Source organism: Mesocricetus auratus, unplaced genomic scaffold, assembly GCF_017639785.1.
Source record: "Mesocricetus auratus isolate SY011 unplaced genomic scaffold, BCM_Maur_2.0 Super-Scaffold_100007, whole genome shotgun sequence".
In the NCBI taxonomy this organism is placed as follows: Eukaryota; Metazoa; Chordata; class Mammalia; order Rodentia; family Cricetidae; genus Mesocricetus; species Mesocricetus auratus.
The window spans coordinates 1,435,787-1,461,113 of NW_024429191.1; the positions used below are offsets into that span (position 1 = coordinate 1,435,787).

At 44.8% G+C, this 25,327-nt stretch overlaps 1 protein-coding gene across 11 annotated transcripts in view; it reads right to left on the reverse strand.

The window, feature by feature from the left end:
• Clec16a (C-type lectin domain containing 16A) overlaps positions 1–25,327 on the reverse strand; it is a 228,509-nt gene that overhangs the window by 61,193 nt on the left and 141,989 nt on the right. For all 11 annotated transcript variants that reach the window (XR_005878100.1, XM_040748096.1, XM_040748092.1 and 8 more), the window contains 3 exons: positions 17,261–17,412; positions 11,386–11,590; positions 8,521–8,685 (listed from right to left, as the gene is read on the reverse strand). Coding sequence is in view for 10 of the 11 variants with exons in the window: in XM_040748096.1 (XP_040604030.1) it covers positions 8,521–8,685; positions 11,386–11,590; positions 17,261–17,412 (522 nt within the window). In the remaining variant the exon portion in view is untranslated. The remainder of the gene's footprint in view (positions 1–8,520; positions 8,686–11,385; positions 11,591–17,260; positions 17,413–25,327) is intronic.

A 25,327-nucleotide genomic window follows, 5' to 3' on the forward strand; every position in this document is an offset into this window, starting at 1 on the left:
ACCTCCACACCATTATCACTCCTTGCACATGCTTACACTCCCATGAGGGCTAATCTTGATGTCAACTTGACAAATCTGGGACAAGGCAACCTCAACTGAGGAATTGCCTCCATCAGATTGTGGGCATCTTTTTGACTGCTAATTGATACAGGAGGGAACACCGTGGTTGGTACCATCCCTCAGTATAAGAAAGGTAATCAAGAGCAAGGCAGTAAGTAGCATCCTCCATGATCTCTGCCTCAATTTCTGCTTTAGGACCCTGACCTGGCTTCCCTTGATGATGGGCTGTAAGATGAAATAAACCCTTTGCTCCCCAAGTTGCTTTTTGTCTGGTGTTTATAACAGCAATAGAAACCAAACTAGAATGCCAACCCATGTGGAACACACAGGTTTGTCTCTTCCTTTAGCTGTACTCCTCTATGCACACAAGCCACATCCTGTGTCCCACTCTTGGATCACTAGGGAGGGAGTGAAGTGCTAGGCAATTCAGGGGCCTGTAGCACACCGGCTTCTTGCTGTTCTGCCACCCAGTGTCTTCAGAACTGAAGACACAGTGGATAATGGGGAAGGAAGCAGACACCCCAGTTCAGGGCCACTCAGAAGGTGGATGACTTTGGGCAAAATGCCCTTCTTTCCCCACTGCAGATTTCCCACTGGCAGACTTGGAATGAGATGGCTTCCTAGAACTGTTGTGAGGCCTTAGAGGGTGAATCCCTGTTCCTTTCTAGCTCTCTGCAAGGCGCAAGCTCTCAGGCAGATCTTTTCTGGGTCAGAGTATAAAATTTAACTCTCTATCACATCCCACAGTTGAACCCAAGTAGCCTCCTTTTGGGTTTTGGGGATCACACTTGGGTCCCAGCGCTTGCGTGTCAAGCACTTTGCTGACTGAGTTGTCTCAGGAGTAGAGGCACTATGTGTCACAAAAGAGGCCATGGTTGAGTTCCCTTCTGATTTCACAGCTAGGAAAAGGGTTTAATTATTTTGAGCCCCAAGGGTCAGTCCTTAACAACAACAGACAGGGACAGCAACTTTGCTTTGTCATATTATGTCACCTGTGTTAAGAAAGTAGACACACTCAGGGCAGGTAGATGGATGAACTCTTACACACATAAGGAGGAAGATGGTATCTGTCTTCCATGGTTTTTGTTTTGTTTCTCAAGACAAAAGTCTTACTTGGTAGTTCTGGCAGGCCTGGAACTCAGCCCCACCTGCTTCTGCTGGGACTAAAGGCATGCGCCACCATGTTTTGTTGTCAATTGTGGACACAAACACATACACTTATACATACATTAAAATTTCTTTACTCTAGCTATTTCTAAGTGCATAGTTAGTTCAGCAGTGTTAAGCAACTGATATCCCTAAGGCTATGTAACAAGTGTAAGGTGAAGCAGGAGGCTGGATCGGGACCTGAGCCTCTGGCTCCAGGGCTTCATTCAGTGCACACACACAGGTGTAGCAGAGCCACTGCTGAGCCACAATGCTGGCATAGGCCTGTCTGTTCTGCCCTGTCAGAGAGGCTTACTTCCTAAACATTGCCAGGCAGAGCCAAGATCAAATGCGAGGAATATAGGATTTCAGTCTCTTCCCATACTGTTGGCAGGGAGTGTCTGCTGCATCTGAGACACTGTCCAATGCAGAAAGCTACAGGGCACACAGTCATCTGGGAGGTCTGAGGTAGGTTATGCTCTTGAGCAATGAAGCAACATTCAATTCTTGAGAACTCAGCTTCTCCCTCCCTCTGCCTCTTAGGAAAGGCATAGGCCTGGGGGCTGCTTTGCTGGGTGGCTGAGCCCTGTGTCTTCAACAAGGCAGAGTGCTATAAAGAGTAACTGCTCCTGTGTCTGCTCAGAGAGACCCATGTGGAGAACCTTGCAGGCAGACTCTGCTCTGATAAAGCAGCTCCTTCTAGGCTCCCACTCCTAAGCTTCTGATGCTTTCTCTTTATGGCTGCCCTAGTACCTTGAAAAAGAGGCCTGGCAAGCAGGGATTCCTGACTGACTTCTTGGTCCACCCCACCCTTGACTTTTGTGTGTGTTATACGATCCGTGCATGCATATGGAGGCAAGGGCAGGGCACTTCATGAGTTTGCCTCTCACTCTCTGTTTAATTGCTTTGGGATAGGGTCTCACACTAATTAGAAACTCATCTTTTTTTACTAGGTTAGCAACCTCGTGGAATTCACTTTTCTCTGCCCCATAATGCTGGCATGCCTGGCTTTTTACATGGGTGCTAGGGATTTGAACTCAGGTCCTCAAGCTTGCAGAGCAAGTGCTCTCACCCACTGAATAAGCCGACCTCTTGAAGAGTGATCTCTTGGAGATGAGTGTCATAGCCCAACTGCTATTGGTTTGCCAAGGTCAATTCTAGTGTCCTTTCTGCCTTTTCTCATTGCAGGTTGAGAACACCATTGTGCAAGTGAGCCTGTCACTAGCCTGGTCTGGAAATGGTCTGGTGAGAGTGTTTTTCTGAACAGTGTCTTGTCACAAAGACTTGGGTCTGTGTAACGGTGGGGTACAGATTATAGGGATGGGTACACTCTGACTAGACCATGGCCCTCCTGTGAGGCTGTGTGTAACGGTGGGGTACAGATTATAGGGGTAGGTACACTCTGTCTAGACTCAATCTATTTCCTGTGAGCTGTGAGGTGTCAGTCTGGATTTTGGTTTCCAGTCTGTGGAGGGAGTAGGCCGGGATGCAGCTTTGAGAGCTGCCTGGAGGAGAGAATTACATTTATAATATGTCTGGTACACTCAATTTTCCCCAACACAACCCATACTTCTAGAAATAGACAGGATTTCTGCAATCATTTTTTAATGATTGAGGCAGGGTCTTTCTGTGTAGTTCAGGCTGGGCTCAACCTCATGCCTAAACTTCTAATGGGCTGGGATTACAGGTGTGGATTTGTCGTGGACCAGGCAGGCCTCAGGTGGTTGTAGTTAGGCCTTGATTTTGAAAAGTAGGACAGGGCAGTTCATTTCAGATATATCGCACTCAGGGATTAAGAGAAACTTGATTCAGCATCTGAGGTGCTCAGTCAGACTTGTGCCCTTGGGCAGGTCACTTCCACACATGCAGAGGGAAACAGAACTATTGGGAATAGCAGAGGAAAATAATTTGTAAAGTGTTCAGCAGCTCAATCAAATTTGCTTTTTAAAAAGCAACAATAAAAAACATGGTAGGAATTAAATTTCTGGAGCTCACTGGTGCAGGCCAGTCTGAGCAGGGATGTAGGCCTCCTTCCTGTCTGACTCTAGAAAGGGTATTTTGTCTTAGGGAGCTGGAAGCAGACAGCTGGCTGTTTTATAACAGAAACAAGGAAGACAACAACCCCAAACACTGCTTTCTGGGAACTCCCACCAAGAGGACATTAGCATCTCACATGTTGTCCCAAGGGGAAGGAGTCAAGGCTGATGGCCACATATAAACACTCTGGATCTCAGTGCCTGGCTCCCAGCACAGACACTCCCTGCCTGTCACCCTTACATTCCTCCTGGGTTACTCAGCTGCCAGCGGTGCCCTGGGATGGCAAGCTCTTCCAGGGAACTATTAACTGTTCTGCGCCAAGCAACTGATAAGACTGGGCTGTTTGCTTTGATGACACCTGGACAGCAGTCCTCCCCAGACACTCTGAATTTATTTGTATGCAAGTGTATGTTCCTGTGCGCATGCCTGTGGGGGGCCAGAGCACACACTTTTTCTTTTTTTTTGGTTTTTACGGGACAGGGTTTCTCTGTATTGTTTCGGAGGCTATCAGTCCAGCCCGGCCTCGAACTCACAGAGATCCGCCTGCCTCTGCCTCCCGAGTGCTGGGATTAAAGGCGTGAGCCACCACCGCCCAGCGCCAGAGCACACTCTTGAGTGTTGTTCCTCAGACACCATCTGTTCTCACTGGCTTCAATCTTATCAAATAAACTAGACTGACCGGGCAGTGAGCCTCAAGGATCTGCCTGTCCTACCCCACAGCATTGCCCTGGGCTTCTCACTGCTTATGCAGCCTTCACTTTACCAACTGAGCTATCTCAGCAATCCCTCCTCTGCGATTTAAGTGTCTGCCCCAAAGCAGACAACTCAAGCTGGCAGGAAGCTGGGGCAGAAGAGAGGAGAGCAGAGGATAGTCCTAACAGCACCATATCTGACTCTGCTGGTACCCAAACCATGACTGACTGGTGCAAAGCCAGACTTGAGCAGAACACAACAGACCAGCCCATAGCAGGCTTGACTGATGGTAAGACAACACACACCCATTCCCTGGGCTCATCTCCTGCCTGAACTGTGCCCCTCAGCACAGCCTAGAGAACAAGTCCCTTCCATTCCAATGCACGGCAATGGTGCAAATGGAAAATAAACAACAATTTCAGCTAAAGGCTGAAAAGACTGAGAAAATGGTTTGGCAGTTCTCAAAACATCAAATAATCATTTGGCCACTGCTAGCTAGGCATATGCTTTGGAACTAAAACCTACACATAAAAATCCTTAGTTACAACAAACAAAAAGTCTATTTAGTAGGGGGAATGAATTAGCAAAATGTGGTATATTCCATGTAAGGACTATAATTCAGTCATAAGAAGAAAGGTCTGTCAGGAAGACCTTCTGCTCTGGGATCTTCACCTGGCATTTATGGAAACACTGGTCCAAGGGTATGCTGTACACATCCTGCTGGCCATGACAAATTCTGGAAGTAGCTGCTGTGAGGGCTTGGTGTACTCCTCAAACAGCTGCTGCTCCCATGCTGGCTACCACTGACATTCCCTCCATGACCAGGTGACCCAAGCTCTGCTTTAGGAAGCTTATACTGGGTGGCAAGAGCCATCAATACAGAACAGATACATCAATATAGACACATAGAATTTGTAATTTCTTAGTCAAATAGACAAAGAAACACTTGAGAGTAGCTAGCAGCTAATTCCCAGCCTGGCTTATACACTACTTCTCCCAAGGAAGTATATTACAACAAATATAATCCAATTCAGAGTCTAAAGGAGAGTCACACTGGCCTGTGCATCCATCACTTGGGACACAGACTGAAAGGGAAGTGTGTCCCAATGGACCCTGAGAGTTGCTCATGCACAGGCTAGAGTTGGTTTCCACCCTTTGGATTGGTAAGAATCCCCTTAGTCAACAGCCTGGGGTATCATTTTGGAAGGTGGCATCCTGAGGCCCCAGAAGGTAGCTGTGAATGCTGCAGAGTACAGGCCAACAGCTATCCCTTCACCTGGCTCTCCTGGGTCTGGCTCTGCAAAGCTGAGGAAGGCAGTTGGGGGGCGGGGGTATGTTCTGTAACATGCAGCTACCCTAAGGTATCACCAAGGTACCCCTGCTTGGGAGATACATGTCAGTCAGTCCAGCAACACAAGTTAGATGGTGGTGTTGATGATGGTCTGGGTCCTGATCCTCTTATGTTCTCTAGGCAGACAAAGCCCCCAGATGCCTGAGGTCCTAGATGGGATATCCTTGTCTTCTTGGTGTTCAGACAAACATGGAGGGCACCTGTTCCAAGGCCGATAGGAGCAAGTGCAGTCATACAGTTCACTTGAAAAATACCAAATGAAGCCACTGCCAGGCACTGAAGTGGTGACCAGAACAGTTCCACATAGTGACATTCTCCACAGAGAAAAGAAAACACATCCAAGCACACACATACATGTCAGCCAGGTAAGGAACTGAATCCTATGGAGAAAATAAACCAGGACAGTGTGATGGGGTAAGGGTGTGGTGGCCAGCAGAGTGATCTTGGAGGAAGCAGCCCAAACACTGAACTTGGGCTATCTCTGGGAGGCAGGTACCCAAGACCTAGATAAAGCAGCCAGTGTAAAGGCCGTGAGGCAGGGCAGGACCCCATGGCACAGCAGTGGTTCCCTAGGGGTGCTCTGTAGCCTGTAAACAGTAAGTCACCCTTTCCCTTTGTATTGCTCTCTCTAAGGTGACCAAGGAGCTTCCAGAGGTCATGGAAGGCTCCTTCATAAATGGACTGATGAAGAAGCACCCAGGCAGGTCTGACTGCTACTGTGCCAGGCATTAAGATTTACACTGTAAAGTCCAAACAGAGTTACCATTCACAGATAGCTATGCTTTTGATGTTTTATATGTGATATATTACCAAGTAGTTATGAAAGCATTTTTTTGTTTCAATTTCTACTGTTATGAACACAGACAGCCATAATCTACTCAAGCTCTCAACTCCTTAGACGTTCAAAGCACATGAAGGGCTATTAAGCCCACAACCCTGAGGAGTGCTGAAGGGAGATGGAGGATTAATGAGAGGGCTGCCCAAGCGAGGGGAAGCTGGGGGAGGGGGCACTCTGTTAAGGACTCCATAGGAGTATATATACATCCTCCTGACCAGTGAGATCAAATGGAGAGGTGTAGATTTCTGAGAAAATCTAGTTGGTGGGTACTGGTCACACTGAGGAAGTTGCCCCTGTTGTGATATATTAGGAAGTCTGTAGGGGTCATCTTTTGGGGTAGAGCAAGCACTGGGGTGCTTGAAGACAGGTTGCTGCGCATCTCACAGTCTAAACCAGCCATTCAGAGAGAAAGGTGTCACAGCTGAAGGGCTGCATAGTGACTTTGTTGTTGTTGACCCTAGGGCTATATCTACCAGGATTTAAAACCTTTCCCTTGTAGGGTGTGGTGGAATATCTATCAACATAAAATGGTTGTGGAGAATGCTTTGTTCCAGACATATAACAGAATATCAGGCAATAGTTAATGAGTCAATTATTTGTGTTAACATACAGTGCTAACTTCAAAGTAAGTACCCAAAGTGGAGAATCAAATGAAGAATCACATACATGGCATATGTGACACATGCAAAGACATATATATGACATGCAAACAAACTTTTCTGGAAGGACATGCAAGAAATTGTTTACATGTTACTTCAGGAGCAGCTTTCTTTTTTTTTTGTTTTTGTTTTGTTTTTTCAAGACAGGATTTCTCTGTGGCTTTGGAGGCTGTCCTGGAACTAGCTCTTGTAGACCAGGCTGGTCTGGAACTCACAGAGATCCTCCTGCCTCTGCCTCCTGAGATCTGGGATTAAAGTCATGCACCACCTCTCCCTTGGTCTTTCTTCCTTCCTTGTCTTCTCTCTCTCTCTCTCTCTCTCTCTCTCTCTCTCTCTCTCTCTCTCTCTCTCTCTCTCTCTCTCTCTCTCTCTCTCCTTCCTTTTTTCCTCAGATTTTTTTCTTTAAATTAGAAACAATCTTATTTTACATGTCAATCCCAGTTCCCTCTCCCTCCTTTCCTCCCCACCAACACTCTAACCCATCCCCTTTCCTTTGGAGCAGGGCCTAGGCCCTCCCCCGTGTGTCTAGGGTGAGAGAGTATCCCTCTATGTGGAGTGGGCTCCCAAAGTCCACTATAAATACTGATCCACTGCCAGAGGCCCCACAGATTTCCCAGGCCTCCTAACTGACACCCATATTCAGGGGGTCTGGGTTGGTTCTATGCTGGTTTCCCAGCTATCAGTCTGGTGTCCATGAGCTCTCCCTTGTTCAGGACAGCTTTTTTTGTGGGTTTCTCTACCCTTCTTTCTTTCTTTTTTTTTTTTGAGATAGGGTTTCTCTGTGTAGCTCTGGCTGTCCTGGAACTCACTTTGTAGACCAGGCTGGCCTCAAACTCAGATTCTTCTGCTTCTGCTTCCTCAGTGCTGGGATTAAAGGGGTCACCATGCCTGACTCAACTTTATGTTTTATCAAATCTGGTTGGATTTGAAAAATTACAGAATTATGGTATTCATGAAATAAGTAAAATCACGGATGAATACAGACTAAATCACAGGTGGACAAGGTCTTGGATTTGGGCGGGCTGTAATGGCTTTTTGTTGTTCCAACATCAACAATCACTTTTGAGATTATTTTTTAATACTTGCAATTCAAGTTTGAGCCCTGAACGTGGAAGTGTTAAGAGTAGAGGAGAGCCTGTACAGTTTTCTATAGTTTATAATCAAGAGAAGAGATCCATTCATGCCCTGCCCCACCCTGCCTGTGGGACCTGTGCATCTGGATGTACTTAGGCCCACACATCAGGAGGGAGAGCTGCTCTTCTGAAGAAGCAGCTCTTGCAGAACTTTCCACTCAAGTTTCCCTCTGCGGGAGGGCAGGAGGGCTGGAGACAGTGCTGTTGGAAGTGGGAGGAGCTGCTCCCAGACAAGAAGCAGAAGGCCTGTGGGCACTGGGACTTCCTCACGTGTCTACCCTTGTCAGTGTACCAGGAACCACACACTATCCTAGTCATCTTAGAATAAGGAAGACATCTCTCCACAACTCTCATTACTAACCAGTCAAATATTTCCAAGAAATTTCCAAGAAACTTTTTAGTCTTGATTCTGAAAACTTTCTTCACATACCTAACAAATCTCTGGAAAACCAAACCCAAGCAACGGAAGAAGGGAAAGCTGAGGCCGCATTTTGGGTATGTACCTCACTCGTGTTCTATCCAGCAGCCTGGATTCTGAGAGGAAGACCTCCAGCAGGCCTATCAGGAAAGCACCCTGAGGCCCTAGCAGGAGGTCAGGCTTACCTGGCACCTTGTCTACGGATGCAAACACAGAGCGCTGCACTGTGGGGTCACTGCTGCCTCGGCGGCACTGGTCATAGAAACGGAAAGGCAGGTGCTGGGAGGAGGAGGAGCCAAGACCAAATCCTAGGACTTCAGTTGTAGGCTGGATTGGGAGGTCCAGAAGGGCTATAATCGAACAGAACCATAGTTTGTTTTTAGCATGTGGAGCAGGCGACAGGCAGTATGATATGACTTGGGCATCAGGGTAGAGTTATACCAGTCTTGACAGTGTGATACTTGGGGGAATCCAAACAGATAGCCTTGAGGTGGGAGACTGGCAGGATACCAGAGACCCTAAGGAAGTCAAAACACAACTAGAAGTAGGGGCTTCAGCCAAGGTTCAGACCAAGAAGGCAAAGGTTCCAGGCCTGGCTATATACAACAACTGCTGGGCCAATCTATACCTTGAAATCTGTATAAAAGACCCCAAAGGCTTCGCTTCTCATGTACTTTCAGATCCCAGAGCAAGTGAAGACAATTCTGTCCCAAAAGTTTGTGCACAGGCATATGTGGACAGACAAACAAGCTATATAAATGGATGATCCCTCAGTATCTGCAGGACTCCTCCCCAAAGACACTGAAATCTGTAGTTAGGTTTCTTATGTAGAATAAAACTAAATTTGTACATGACCTATATACATCCTGTCCACTGTCAATCATCTCTAGATGACTTACATTTAATGTAACCTAAGTGCTATGGAAGGAGTTCTTGCCTATATTGTTTATGGAGTAATCACATTGAAAAAGTCTGCATAGGCTCAATACAGATGCATATTTCTTCCAAGTTTTGTTTTGTGTATCTATGAATATGTGTGGGTGTACATGAATTTGTGTGCATGTATATATGGAGGTCAGAGGTTAATGCTGACCATCTTCCTTGAATGCTATCCAACTTTTAAAAGTTTTTCCTACATCGATTTTGTGTGTGTATGTGTGTTTGTATGCATGTACACATGCACACAGGCACCCATGTGTGGCATGGAGCTTGTGTGGAGGTCAGAGGAAAACTTGTAAGAGTCGGTTCTCTGTGTCTACCAAATAGGTTCTAGGGATTGACCTGAGGTCATTAGACTTGGTGGTAAGCACCTTTACTTCCTGAGTCACCTGGTAAGCCTTATTTTGACACGCTCTGGTTGAGCTAAACTAGCTAGACATTAAGCTAGTTTCTCTGTCTCCATCTCCCAAGGGCTGGGATTATAGCTACATGTTGCCATACCTTGTTTTTACATGGATGCTTGTCCTATTTCAGATTATTCAATATTTGGGTGGTGGAATCTTGACTATAAATGCTTATGAAAATATGTATGTATACAGGAAAACATATTTATATTTATGAGTTTACATGTTATAGCTGTCTTCTTCCTTAAACAACTCTCATGACATATTAGTTTTGGCTTTTCAAAATCAATTTAAGAAATATCCAAGGTGCTCAAGCTAACAGCCACTTTACAGTGCAACCCTCAAGTTTTAAATGAAATATCTGGTCTTCATGTCAGCTGTGAGAAACTGATTCACATTACAGGGGAAAAGTCTGGAAATAAATCTTGAAAAGAAGGGCTGAATGATTTAAGTCACTTTATACATTACAAATACTGCTGTAATGATTCTGCAGGCCAGGCTCCAGCTAACTGAGAAATAAGAAGGGGAAATGACTTGTGCATATCACAGAGGTATGCATAGCACCCATAACTTTGGTGTCAAGAAATAAAGTCCATTTGGAGATTATTGTCCCTTTGTCCTGAGAGAATGCCCCTCTTCACAGTGGGCTGGACATCCTCTTGGCAGTCACAATACAGGGACTGTTTGCACCTGGGATGAAAGCACTAATTTTATTCATTTATTTATTTTTATCTTTTGTGAGACAGGAGCTCATGTAGCCAAGGTTGGTATTGAACTCATTATATAGTGACAATGACCTTAAACTTGTATGCCTTCTCATCCATCTCCCAAGTGCTGGGATTATAAACATGTGTCACTACAACTGGTTTGATATGGTGTCAAGGATCAAACCCAGGGTTTTGTATATGCTAGGCAATTATTCTACCATCTGAGCTACAGCTCTAACCTGAGAATCTTGAAAGAGAGGTTAGGACTACCCTACCCCAGAGACCCTGCTGCAGAACAATGCTTTGACTTTCACTTCAGGAGACGAAGAAACACTCTCTTTCAGGGCCTTTAGCATGACAGCATGGACAATGCAAACCCCACCATCCCTGTGAGGTGTGAAATGACCCCTGAATCTAGTGCTGGGTACTGGCCTCTCACCAAGAAATAATAAGGGAGAGGAGGAAAGGGTGAGGGAAATTCTGCTAGGCTAGGGCAGCTCAGAGGCAGCGCTTGTCAGGAATGTATGAGGAGGCCCTGTGCTTCATCCCTAGAGCTGAAACAAAACATCTGAGTAGGAAGCTCGGCAAACTTGTTCTCTATGTGACTAAAAACTCACAGCCTTAGTTTCCCCTTGAACAATGGGTAGACAGGGCTCTACCAATCTAAGAGCTGCTTGGATACAACATGGCAAAACAGTCAAAGCACTCTGTGACTGTACACTTGGGTGTTTCAGCATGAAGAGTGAGGACAACTGTCTCTCACAAACTGCCTGTTTCTAGTCTCTTGTCTGTTAGGGAGGGCCCCCTTCTCTTCCATGCAGCCCTGGAAAATTTCTCCACTCCAAACACCTAGGAAACAGGGACGTTCCATTCTCTGAAGCACTGTGAATCCTGACCCACTCCTGTCCTTGTCTACAGGAACCCTGGGAGTTTTCTAGGTCACTGTGAGCAGCTGGTGACAGCTCTGTGGTGGTGAGCCCCTGTTCTTGAGGTCACTTACCAGCTATCCTCTGCATCTTCATACGCCTGGCCTGGATTCGGCCCTTGGCCAGGCGCTGCTTGGCAATGATACAGCGGATATGATCAGAGAACACGAAGGTGGCCTGCAGGATGGGGAAGGGCTTAGAGTGTGGGCTGGAGGCAGGCTTGTGGATGGTGATATTCAGGGCACGGCTGTCATCCTCCACTCCTGTCACTTGCATGTCCTGCATAGTTAAAAGGTAAAGGCAAAAATGTTCATCAGGCCCAAGGACTGGCAGATTGAGGAGTGTCAGTGTCATGTAGAAAGACACCAGCACTTTGAGTCTGGTTTTGTTCAAAGGTGGGTGCAGGTCTGAGAGGGGAGAAGGGGGCAATGCTGCTGGGTGTCATGGCTAGTACTCCTTTCCATGAGGACTTGGATGCTTAGCGATTAAAAAGGCACACCAGTTTCTTCAAGGGCCACCACTGTCACAACAAGAAAACTTCAATAATCTTCCCTTCTGGGAAACCAGAGGTCACAGCTCCAAATACTTGTCACTACCTGGTGTCATGTTAGACATTATCTTGTTTCTCTTAAAAAAAAATGGAGCATTGTTGGTGTCCTTTGTTACACCCTGGGGGACAGTCCTTGAAAGAGGACCACAGGACCATTTGGCAGAAGCTTCAGGAAAGTTGCATGTGAAAGGGAGAAAAGACACTGACAAGCAGTGAGTATATAAGGATTGTTTCCACATAAAGCCTCAGGATGAGCTCTGCTACCCACAAAGGTTAAAGGGCACATGAGATAAAAGCGTAGCAGACAGAAGATGGACTCAAAGGTCAGCCATGCTAGAGGAGGTGGGAACCCCTGAAAGACGTTCAGAAGGGAGGCCTACTGCTCTTCAGCACTTGCATTTGCTCTCTTTGGAAAGAATGTCTGCATCAAAGGGTGGCAGCAGGTCAGGTGACACGATTAAGAATTCAAAACAGGGAACTAGGTGGGTGTATAGTAACAGTCTGACAAATAGAAGTAATTGGAAGAGAATCAAATTAGGTGGTGCTGGTGGGGTTAGTAGCTTGCACTGTCCGACAGAGGACATACATCAATCCTCTGAGACAGAAAACACTTTCTTGACATTAAGTTCTAAAGAAATTTGGTGTAAGCCTTGACAATAAGATGTCAAGTCATCTACTGGGTGGTTTTTAACACAGGAGTCCTTCAGGGGTGGGGAAGATCCTCCTACATCTTCACTGAAAGAAAGAGGACATAGGAGCAGCATCTTCATGCACAGGCGTGTCCCAGAAAGAGCAAGCAACAATTGGCTGGTCAATGCTGTGGTGAGCAGTCGCATTAGTCTGGGCATGGTCTTTCTGGGAACCAGAACACACAGCAAGGAAACGGACTTCTTTAAAGTAGGGTGAGCAGCAGGCTGAGGCAGGCTTGCTGGGAACTTAGGGACAGGGCACAGTAGAGATGAGGTGGAAAGCTGCTCTCCATTCTGTGGGTTCTGTTTCATTCTCTCTGCAGCCAGACATTAGTCACCCACTGCACTTAAAACAAAACACTGTAAAACACAGAGCCCCAATTGATATGTGGTGTTGTAGAGCCTGTTGTGTTCTAGAGAGCCAAGGACGGAATTCTCAGGAATTCCAGTGGCAACGACGGTGTTAAAGGAAGTTGGCAGGAGCTCTGTACTCCTAAAATAGCCACATTCCAAATTCCTGGTTATCTGCCTAGGGAAATCCTGCCAGGGGCATGAGGAAGTGGAGCACCAGGTTTACAACAGCATGCCTGGAAAGCTGGGGATGGCTGAGCATGCCCGGCTGTAGCCACACAGCAGTTAAAAGAATTGCAGCAGGTTTCTGAAGTATGACCTAATGATTCTCGGTATTTCCTCGGAGTCTGTTGTTATGCCCCCCTTTTTGTTCCTCTCTGTTTTTTAGTTAGTTTGGATAAGGGTTTATCAACTTAGTTGATTTTCTCAAAGAACCAACTCTTTCACTGATTCTTTGTATTGTTGTATTTGTTTCTATTTTACTGATTTCAGCCCTCAGTTTCATTATTTCCTGCCCTCTACTCCTCTTGGGTGAATTTGCTTCTTTTTGTTTAGAGCTTTCAGGTGTGCTGTTAAGTAGCTATTATGAGAGCTCTCTAATTTAGTGCTATGAACTTTCCACTTAACACCACATTTATTGTGCCCCATAAGTTTGGTTATGTTGTGCATTCATTTTCATTGAAGTCTAGGAAGTCTTTAACTTCTTTCTTATTTCTTCCTTGACAGTGGTAACTTAGTAGAGAGTTATTCAGTTTCCATGAATTTGTAGACTTTCTGTTGTTTATGGTTATTGTTGAAATCCAGCTTTAATACATGGTGGTATTGCCATATCACTTTTTTTGGTATCTGTTTAGACTTGTTTTGTGGCCGAGTATACGGTCAGTCTTGGAGAAGGTTCTATACAGTGCTGAGAAGAAGTTAATATTCTTTTGTGCTTTCTAATATCTTTTTCAATTTCTTTCTTCAAAGACTTGAAGTTCATGTCATATAGTCCCTTCACTTGCTTGGTTAGAGTGACACCAAGATATTTTATATTATTTGAGGTTATTGTAAAGGGTGTTGATTCTCTGATTTCTTTCTTGGTCATTTGTATATAGGAGATTTAATTTTTTTTTTTTACTTAATCTTGTATCCAGCCATTTTAATTAAAGGTGTTTATCAGCTATAGGAGTTCCTGAGCAGAGTTTTTGGGGTCGCTTATGTATATTATCATATCATCTATGAATAACAATACTTTGACTCTTCCTTTCCTATTTGTATCCTTCTTTAATTGTCTTATTGTTCTAGCTAGAACTTCGAGTACTATATTGAGTAGATACGGAGGGAGTGGACAACCTTGTCATGTTCCTGATTTAGTGGAATTGCTTTGAGTGTCTCTCCATTTAATTTGATGCTGGCAATCAGATTGCTGTATATTGCTTTTATTATAAGTATGTCCTTTGTATCCCCAATCTCTCTAAGATTTTTATCATGAAGGGGTGTAGGATTGATTTTTGTCAAAGGCTTTCTCAGAATCTATGATGATGATCATGTGGTTTTTTTTTTTCTTTGAGTTTGTCTATATGGTGGATTACATTGACAGATTTTCATATGCTGAGCCATTCCTGGATCTCTGGGATGAAGCCTGATTGGTCATGGTGAATGATTTTTTTCATGTGTTCTTGGATTTGGTTTGCCAGTATTTTATTGAGTATTTTTGCATCTATGTTCATAAGTGATATTGGTCTGTAATTTTCTTTCTTAGTTGAATCTTTGTTTATTTTGGGTATCAGGGTGACTGTGGCCTCATAGAAAGAATTTGGTGATGTTCCTTCTGTTTCTATTTTGTGGAATAATTTGAAGAGTATTGGTATTAGCTATTCTTTGAAAGTCTGGTAGAATTCTGCACTAAAGCCATCTGGCCCTGGGCTTTTATGGTTGGGAGACTTTTAATGACTGCTTCTATTTCCTTAGGAGTTATTGGTCTAATAAATTGTTTATCTGATCTTTATTTAACTTAGGTAAGTGGTATCTATCAACAAATTTGTTCATTTCTTTTCGATTTTTCAATTTTGTGGAGGCAGATTTTTGAAGTATGACCTAATAATTCTCTGTATAGCCACTTTGGAAGTCAGTGTGGCTTCAGTTTCTCAGAAAACAGGGAACATAAATGATAAGGTTGAGGGGCAAAGAAGGGGAAAGTGCTGAGGGGGACTTCTGGAGGTACATTTTGGGGTTGGGTGGGAATCTGGTGAAGGGAATCTAATGTTTTTGGTTGTGAGCCTAGCCTTTAATGGCTGAGCTATCCCTTTAGCCCAAGGGAATCTTCCAGAAGTTTATGGGGGAGGACTCCAGCTTAGACTCCTGGCAATTGTGGATAAGTAGCCTGAACTGGCCATTTCCTGTGACCAGATTGGTTCCTAGACCAATTGTCATCAGAGAGGCATCATCCAGCAACTGATGGAGGCAGATGCAGAGACCCACAGTCAAACATTAGGTGGAGTTCAGGAATCCTGTGGAGGATAAGGAGAAAACAGTGTAGGAGCCAGAAGGGTCAAGGACACAGAAGGCTCACACAATCAACTGACCTGGGCTCATAGGGGCTCAAAGAGACTGAATGGACAATCAGGGAGCCTTCATGAGATTGACCTAGGCACTCTGCATATAAGCTACACTTGTGCATCTTGGTCCTTTTTTGGGACTCCTAACATCTGGAACAGGGACTGTCTCTGATTCTTTTATTGGCTTTTGGGACCCTACTTGGTCACCTTGCCCAGCCTTAATACATGGGAGGTTCTTAGTCTTACTGCAACTTGATATGCCATGTTTTACTGATACTCGTGGAACACCTGCCCTTTCCTGGATGGAGACAGAAAAAGAGAGGATTGAGAGGTGGGAGCAGGGTGTGTGTGTGTGTGTGTGTGTGTGTGTGTGTGTGTGTGTGTGTGTGTGTGTGTGGTGGGGGTAGGGAGACGGGACTAGGAGGAGGCTGCTGCCAGGATATAAAATAAATAGATGTAAAAAAAAAAAAAAGAATCCCAGCAGGTATGCATATGCTAAAATGGCTAGACACATCCCAAGACAGGCTAGGAGAAAAGCCAAGTCTACAATATGGCTAATATGACAGTATAAAAATTTACATACACTCTCAAATACATGTACAGTTATCCTCTGGGCACTCCCCTGCCCACTGGGACACCAAAATCTGCAGATGCTCAACTCCCTTCCTTTAAATGGCATGGCATCTTTATATAACCTACTACATCTTCCTGTAGACTCTAAATCCTCTCTAGATGATGCATAAGAGCTCATGTCATAAAAATGCTGTATAAATAGTTATTTAGAGAATAAAGACAAGAAAAAAGTCTGTACATGTTTACAGCAGAACTTTTTTTTTTTCTGAGACAATGTTTCTCTGTGTAGCACTAGCTGTCCTGGAACTCACTCTGCAGACCAGGCTGGCCTTGACCTCGGAGATCTACCTGCCTCTGCCTCTTGAGTGCTGGGATTAAAGGTGTATGACACCCCTGCTTGGTCATATTTCTTTCTGAAGTTTTGTTTGTTTGTTTTTGAGACAGAGTTTCAGCTTTGGCTGGTCTGGAACTTGCTATGTAGACCAGGATGGCCTTAGACTCACAGAGATATACCTGCCCCTGTTTCCCAAGTACTGGAATTAAAGGCTGTGCCACCACAACACCTGTTTTTTTTTTTTTTTTTTTGAGACAGGGTCTCATGTAGCTTAGGCTGGCTGGCCTCAGACTCCCTAGGTAGCCAAGGATATCTTTTAACTTCTGATCATCTTGCCTCTCCCCCGTAACTTCCAGTGTTCTAGACATGTATGATTATACCCAGTTTTATGTGGTGCTGGGAGTGGGATCCAAGGCCTCATACATACTAGGTAAGCACTCTATACCAAATAAGCTACAGCTCAGCACTCTGTCCTCACTCCCATCCTATCCCAGCCCTTATTTTATTTTGAGATAGGGTCTTGCTACATGGAACTTACTAAACAGACTAGTCTATATTTGAATTTGTGGATATCATCCTTATACTATTGCCCAGGTACCAAGATTATAGGTGTGTACAACCATATGGTTCTTCCCCACCAAGTTTGACTAACAATTGGTTTGATACACAATTAAAAAAAACAGTACATGTAGTACTTGCACTTGACAATGAAACAGATCTGGAAAGACCAGCCAAACAATGGATTAGCTCCTTTATGGGGAGAGTGTTAGGATCAAAGTTTCAGAAAAGGGAACTTGGATCTTGTCTGTGCAGTGTTCTGGCTGTTGTGCACATTCTTCTTGTGTTGTTAGAAGTGATTATAGAGCTGACATTTGGGCATGCATGTGTAGAGCTGGCTGAGAAGGCTCTCACCTGCAGAAGGCCTGCGAACTTGACCACTCCCCAGCCAAGCCTGGACACATCAGGTTCCACCAGGCTCATCTGGTAAATATCCACAGCCAGGAAGCGCTGGACCATGCCACTGTCCTTGGTGATGACTGTGCATGCAATCAAGTCGCTGTTATCTAGGAGGAGCAGAGAACAGAATGAGGTGAAGCTTAGCACCATACAGACTGGGTTTGAGAGCCTCTTGAGCCAATTCTGCTAAGAGTTTCTTCACCTCTTTAGGCCTCAGATCCTTAGGTTCTCTCATAGCAATGCTTATTAGAACTGATACAAAGCACACAAATCACTAGGTATTGGGCATACAAGTTACACTAGCAACTGAATGGGGTAGAACCTGTCTGGCATATATGAGGTCCTGCACTAAAACAACCACCACCTGACAGCCCAAATCCTAGGAATTCACCCCAGTGTTCCTTTCGGGCTGAAGGTAGTTTATAGCTATGATGATGATTTTGCTTATGTGAAGACAGGAAAACAAGGTCCTCTGCTCTTTGTAGCAGCATCACAAATCCTCAATTCAGTGTCCAACAACTTAGAGTCCAGCTCTGAACTAGATGGAGTATGACCCTGGACCAGGCACTGGGCCCCTCTGAACCATGGCTTTCCATCTGTGTCATCAGAAGAGGGTTCCTTATCTCAGGATATTTGGTACGGAAAACAGCAGCTGCTAGGAAGGATTTTGGTATGAAATAGTACACACAGCACTCCTGAGCACATCACAGGTGCATTCTCTTACTGAGTAACACAAGCCATTAATTATACCTGCAGGCCAGGCTGAGTTATGTCCAATGGCATCTTCTTTCATATGTTTTCAATAGATAATAGCTAAATCAGGAAAACCTCAAATGTCCCCAAATCGGGGACAACTTGACCCTGACTTTCCCATCAGATGGGAAATTACAAACCCATATAACAACACTATACTTAACTAAACTTTGAGCAGTGGCTGACTGTGAGGAGGGATGTAGGAACTGGAATGGGAGTGTGTATAAAGGAGCACTAGAATTAATGGAAAAACTTTCATTTAAAAATAGTTGCTCTTGCTAGGCATTGGTGGTACACGCCTTTAATCCCAACTCTCAGGAGGGAGAGGCAGGCGGATCTCTAGTTTGAGACCAGCCTGGTCTACAAGAGCTAGTTCCAAGACAGCCTCCAAAGCCACAGAGAAACCCTGTCTTGAAAAACAAACAAACAGAAAAACCCCCAAACAAAAAAAAATTGCTCTTTATTACATGTATTTAGTTATGTGTGTGCATGTGCTCTCATCCCATGTGTGTGATGGTCAGAGGACAACCTGAGGGAGTTAGTTCTTCCCTTTCACTATGTAGGCTCTGAAAATTGATCACAGGTCCTCAGGATAGGCAGTAGGTGCTTTTACCTACTCAGCCATCTTGTCAGACCCTTATTTAGTTTTTGAGACAGGGTCTTACTATTTAGTCCTGGCTAACCTGGAATTTGCTTCATGACCAGGCTGGCCTTGAACTCACAGAGATCCACCTGTCTCTGCTTCCCAAGTGACGAGATTAAGGGCATGGGTTACCATGTCTGGGCATTTTAAAAAAATATGTTTTTACTTAAATTAGAAACATGCATGCTTCAAATGTCAATCCCAGCCTCCTCTCCCACCCCTCCTCCCTTATCCCTCCAACCCCTTACCCCTCTCCCCCAGCCCAATCCCTACATCATTCCTCAGGGAGGGTGAGGCCCTCCTTGGGGGGATCTCCAGAGTCTGTCATTTCATCCAGGGCAGGACCTAGGCCCTTCCCCACATGTCCAGTCTGAGAGAGCATCCCTCCATGTGGAATGGGCTCGTCTGGGCATGTTTTTACTACATGTGACATGCCATGGCTTAAAATTACTTTTAAATGAGAAAGTATTTAAGATGTGCTTTTGAAAAAACAACAACAAAAACCTGAGGTAAAAATCATACTGAGTCTGGAGATGTAGCTCAGTGGTAGAGTACTTGCCTAGCAAGGAGAAGGTTGTAGGTTTGATTCCTGTTAGCATATATGCAAACAAACTGTGTTCATGTGAGATTAGGTTCAGTGTGAGAGCATTTGCCTAGTATGTGTGAGGCTCTATCTAGATTTGGGTTTGATTTCTAGCTGTGTGTGTATATGTCTGTGTGTTAACTACTTACAAACCACAACAGTGGAAAACACTACAATTTTAAATGAAAAAGCAGGTAAAACATTTAGTTTCATGATTTTGAGATGTGAGAAAAGTATCTGTACAAAGAATTATAAACCTACTGGGCAAAGGGAAAGGTAACAAAGGGGATACATTCTAGCTCTGAACACAAATGGCAACAAACTTGAACTTGAGTACCTCATATACACAGCTTTCCACTTTCCAACTGGCCTGAAGATAAAAGGGAAATCTCTTCTTTCTCTTTAGGGCTACCCTAGTAGAATACAGTTCAGTTTGGCTCTTTGAGGTAAGTTGCCTGGAAAATCTGGCTTCTGTGTGAATGTTTTCAGAATATTCTCCCTGCTTTTTTTTTTTTAAATGGGCTTTATGCTTCCATTTTCTCCTTGGTATATAACACCTGGTACATCATTTCCTGAAGCAAATATAAGCCCCAAATGTTTGTAACTGCCTGTACCTGCACTTGTCCTTTCTTGTTATCTGTGGCAAGAATATCCTTTTTCATCCCAGCTATCTGGTCAAGGATACAGAACTTTTAGACAGGGTCTTGCTATATATTGTAGGTTAGCCTCAAACTCATTATGTACCCTAGGCTATTCTCCAACTCAAGGTGATCTTCCTACCTCCTAAGTGTTGGGATCAAGGTATAAGCTACCAGGTCTGGTTTATAATTGAACCTGAATTTTTTTTTCTTCAAGATTTTTTTCTTTTGGTGGTGTGCAGTTGTGTGTATGTGTGGTGTGTGTATGCCTGCACGTGGATGCCAGGGTCAAGCCTGGTTGTCAGTCTTCAAGAGACACCCACACTAATTTTTGAGTCAGGGTTTCTCACTGGGATCTAAGGGTCATGAATAAAGCTAAGCTGGCTAGCTGGCCTCTGAGCTCCAGAGATTCACCTGCCTCTGCCTACTCAGGGCTGGGATTGAATTTAAGTCCTAATGTTTGCAGGAGAAACACTTTACTATCTCTCCAGTACCTTTGACCTTGGATTTTAAATTCTCTTGTCTTTTTAGTTATCAAGAGTGAAAGCTATCTTGCTCCTTCTTAGAAGTATCTTCTTTGTGGTAGGTGAGATTTATTTCCTTTTCTCAATATTTAAAATATTTTCTCAATGAGAATCTTTTACTTTTAAAAATTCAACAAAGCCAGGCATTGTGTGGTGCATGCCTTTAATCCTGGCACTTGGAGGCAGAGACAGGTGCATCTCTTGAGTTTGAGGCCAACCTGTTATACAAACAGAGTTCAAGGACAGCCAGGGTTACACAGAGAAACCCTGTCTTGAAAAACCAAACCAACCAACCAACCAACCAACCAACCAACCCACCCCCAAGCTACAAACAAACAAACAACAACAAAACCCCAAATCAAAAAACCCACATCTGCATTTTTCTTTCCCTTTTCCTTTGTCCTTCTATCCTCTTCTCTCCTTTCCCTTTTCCTATGCCATTATCAGGACAACACATCTTTTATCTACCCTTGCACTTTTGAAAGAACTGGTCTGAAGGTCAGACCAGTCACAAATGATGGTGATGTGGGGCTTGTTGGGGATAGTGGGATTCACTGACAGGCAGCCCGACTACCTCACAGAGCTGAGCTTCAGGGAAAAAGACCTACCACTGTCACCACAAAGAACAACAACAAAAAAAGAAAGACAAAAACCCCAAAACGGAACAGCTTTCAGAGATGTCACTGAGACATCAAAGTCCCATGAAGACACAGGGAGATTTCATAAGAAATAAGAATACAGTGTGCAGGTGAGGGAACAGTGGGGACAGGTACAGAAGAAAAGAAGTGGCATCCAGAGACTAACTGGGACCATTGTACTTGAGGAAGCAAGTACATACAGGCTTGGAGAGACTTGCATGTGAGCCTGTCAGGTGTCACTTTAGGAAATCTTGCCCCAATGCATGTTGAGGTTTCAGATACAGGAAGAGCCCACAGAGCCACTGAATGGAAGCCTAGTTTGCCCACAGTCTACAACTTCAGGAGAATGAGTGTGGACTCTTCTGGGAGTCAGAAGGCAGTACAGCAGTGTGCTGAGGCCCTGTGAGGTGCAGGGGCATATAGGAGGGATTCAGTAGCAGGTAGATCTGTCCTAGCATGTGGCAGCCTTAGGACCTTCTCAGCATGGCTCTCGAGAGTTCCCAGTGCAGGTGACCCAGGTATTCCAGACACCCTATCATGCCACATTCCATATCTCCATGCCCATCTAACTTTCCTGGACCCTTCTCCAACCATATTCAGAAGGGTTTGGGTCTAAACCTCCCTTGAGAAACACTGCAGAGGGATTGGTAAGATGGCTGGGGTTAACGGTCCTTGCTGCTAAGCCTGATGACCTGAGTTTAATCCCCAGAACCCACATAGTGGAAGAAGAGAACCAGTTTTTATAAGTTGTCCTCTGATCTCTTCTCACATGCTGTGACATATGTGTGGGGAAACACACACACACACACACACACACACACACACACACACACACCATCCGTAACTGCAAAAAATATAATTACAAAATACTGAAGGAGCTAGGCATAAAAGCATTATCACACCTGTGAAACCAGTTACACGGGAAGTTGACACATAAGGACAAGGTCAAGCCACCCTGGGCAACTTTATGTGTGTAAAAAAGGGCTGGGGCCATACAGCTCAAAAAACAAAGCAAAAAACCCCAAAACAAAACAAATACAACAACAATAAAAACCCTAGTAACAGAAACCACTGCAGAAAACAACATAGAAGATTATCCAAGTGGTCTAAGTGGCACAAGATGAACCATAGAATGACTGTAAAGGACACAGGTGAGGAGATGAGGACAGCTAATGAATGAATACAGAAAGGGGCCTGCCCTCATAAGGAGTCAGGAACTAAATCAAAACAAGATACCATCTTCCACCCAGTGAGCTGGCAGTAAGAAGAGCAGTTGATAATATCAGGTGTTGCTGAGGACTCAGAGAATGGCATTCTCAAAGGCTGCTGGGAGGAGAAGAAATGAGCACAGCCATTTGAAGGGCAAATTAGCATTCTTCATTAAAACTGAAAGTTTCACATCCTATGACCAAGAAATCGCTATGTTCCCAAGAAAAACAGTCAGCTGCATGGGCCAAGAGCTGTGCCCAGGGATGCTGAGGGCTCCTTCTGGGTTTGTGAGGACCCAGATGTTCAGAAGCAAGAAAGAACTTGAGAAAGAGGGTTCATTTTACTCGGTGTGAAAATCTCAAGATCATACTTCCAAGGGTTAAAAGTCAGGGTGGGGTGATTCAGTCTATCCATGGTCTTCTGATTTTCTAGTGAGTAACAGCTGCTATTGCATATTAAAAAGAGACTAACTGGCTTGTGGCTGGTGCTTGGACTCCACAAACTGGTGGCAGTGGGGGTGAAGCAGAGAATTAAGAGTTTGGGCTAAGCCTGGGTTAGCTAGAAAAACCATTCTGTCAAAAGAAAAATGAAGGAACGAAGAAAAAGAAAAGAAAGGAATAAAGATGAGGGAAGAAGGAAGGAAAGATAAAGGAGAGAAGGAAAGGGAAGAGAGGAAGGAGAAAGGAAGGAAGAGTGTATGCATGACAATGGCCTCCTACTGTCTACTGTATGTGTGTACGTGTTCATATGTGTGCAGGTCACAGGTTGATGTTGGGCTTCTTCCTCGGTTGTTTTCTACCTTTTTATGAGATGAGCTCTCTCACTAACCCTGGAGCTCACTAATGGGCTAGATTACCTGGATGACAAGGAGCAAGCATCCTCCAGAGTACCCCCACCCCAAGCCCAGCCCTGAGGTTGTAGACATGCCATGTCCCTATCTTTTTATGTGAATGCTGGAGATCCAAACAGGTCCTAATGCTTCCATAGCAAGCACTTTTTACTTGACTGAACCATCTCCCCAGGCCCTGGTTTTGTGTGACCTTGAACTCCTGCCTCTGTGTCTCAAGTGCTGGGATTATGAGTATGCTTTATCACACTCTGCCAAGCCTGCTCCTTTTATCAAAAAGGAAATAAAAAATTATTACTCTTAACTTGAAATACATTAATCTGTGGGGATGTAGTTCAATTGCAGAGTTCTTGTCTAGCATGCACGGGTCCTACAAAAGTAAAAGCCCAAACCAAGTAAACGAACTTGTACCACCCTGAAGTTTTCTTCCTAGGGCAGCAGAATAGGCTGAAGGATCCCTGATGCAGATTTTTTTTTGTGAGATATAACCTCTAAGAATGGTCACCTTACCTGTTCTTTTTACAATGGAACTTGATTCTCCTATCAATGTCTACATTTTTTTCTTCCTTAAATCTGGGGGCCTCAGAGCAGCAAAGGTACCAGCAGAAATGATACTATCACATTTCTGAGGTAAGGCTATCAGAGTGCTCTGGCAAGCTCTCAATGTCCCAGGCCTAATGTCAGCACCCTTTGTCCACTGCCATTGACCTGCCAATGCCTAGGCAAGACATCTAGCTGATGCCATGTGGAGCAGTGGTAAGCAATTCCCAATGGACCCTGCGTAGACTAAACTGCTGTGGGCAAACTGAGTGACTGCCATTGTGTTAAACCATTACTCACACATACTAGGCAAGCACTCTTCCACTGAGCCGGACCCCAGCCCAGGGCTGGCTATCTCAGATGGCCATGTGTTATGGTTTTAAGCAGTACTCAGGGACACCAAAACCATTTCCCAACAGACATTTAAGGTGCAGGAAGTAGGAAAGAAAGAAAGGAGAAGAGAAGAGCATGGGAGTCATCATATGAAGTACAGAATCAGGGTCATTTGGCCTATTAGAGACAGACTGGGGTTAGAGCCATAGAGACTGGGTTTAGACCTGAGTGCTGTCCTGTAACAATGGGACTCCCAGCAGGTTATCTCCCGCTGACTCCCAGGTTTCCCACTAATGTAAACAGTCTGAAAGGTCTGCAGCACTTCTGGGAGAGGGACACTAGATGGTGCCCAGCTGGGTCTTTGTCATAAGTGGTTGTGATGTCTTTTCAACCTAAGTCAAATGCTTGACAAAGTACCTCAGATTCCTTGATCTAAGTCTCTAGAGCCAAGTCCTCTGAGTGCAGGATCTTGACCAAGTGAGTCTCTTCAGATGGAGATAAGCAGTCAGGCTTGGGGTTGTGTGGCAGAACTCCTGTGGTGCCATAGGGCACACAGCCTATACAGACAGCTTGGCCCCTTCTGCCCCCATCCCCAATTACTTCTCAAGCAACCCCAATGACTGTTGCTCTGAAATTCCCCCATTTCCTCCATCCTTGTTGAACTAGTTCCAAAGATGCAGAGCCTTGCCTGATGCATTTACTGGTGCCCCTCCAGGAGACCATGAACTGAGGCATTTGGAGTGGGATGGAGGGCACCAAGTCCCCCGTGCTCATTGCACTCGAGAGGGGTACTTCTCAATTCACTGCTCTCTCCAGCCCCCCAGGCTGCTGCCCTCTTCCACAGCTCCCTCTGACAGGCTGCAGCTTGTTACTGATGAGTAAATGGTAAATGGGGCTGATTGACTTTAGCTGTATTTAAATGATCCTTTCCTAATAAAATATGGATGCCAGCACATAATTTAATTCTTGGCATTGGTGGCTACAGCTACTTTTAGAATCAAGGAAGTCTTTTTCAGCAGGATTTCTAGGCCAGTGGAATTTCAGGACACTCTGGAATTCTGCAACCTGATTCCTTAGGTTCAGGACAAGACTAGGGTTCAGAGTAGCGATATAGTGAGCACCCCCAAGTTTTAGGAACTCATCATTACATTAGAGAGGTCAGGAGGGGCTGAGGTAGAGGTCCCCTGATTCTTCTGAGTAGGCATCTGGAATTGCAAGACTTCAGGGCCTCAGGCTAGCCTTCCCAGCCACTAGCACACCAAAAGGCCTCTAACTGATTCCAAAGACTATTCTGGTTTCCTCTGCACACCCATC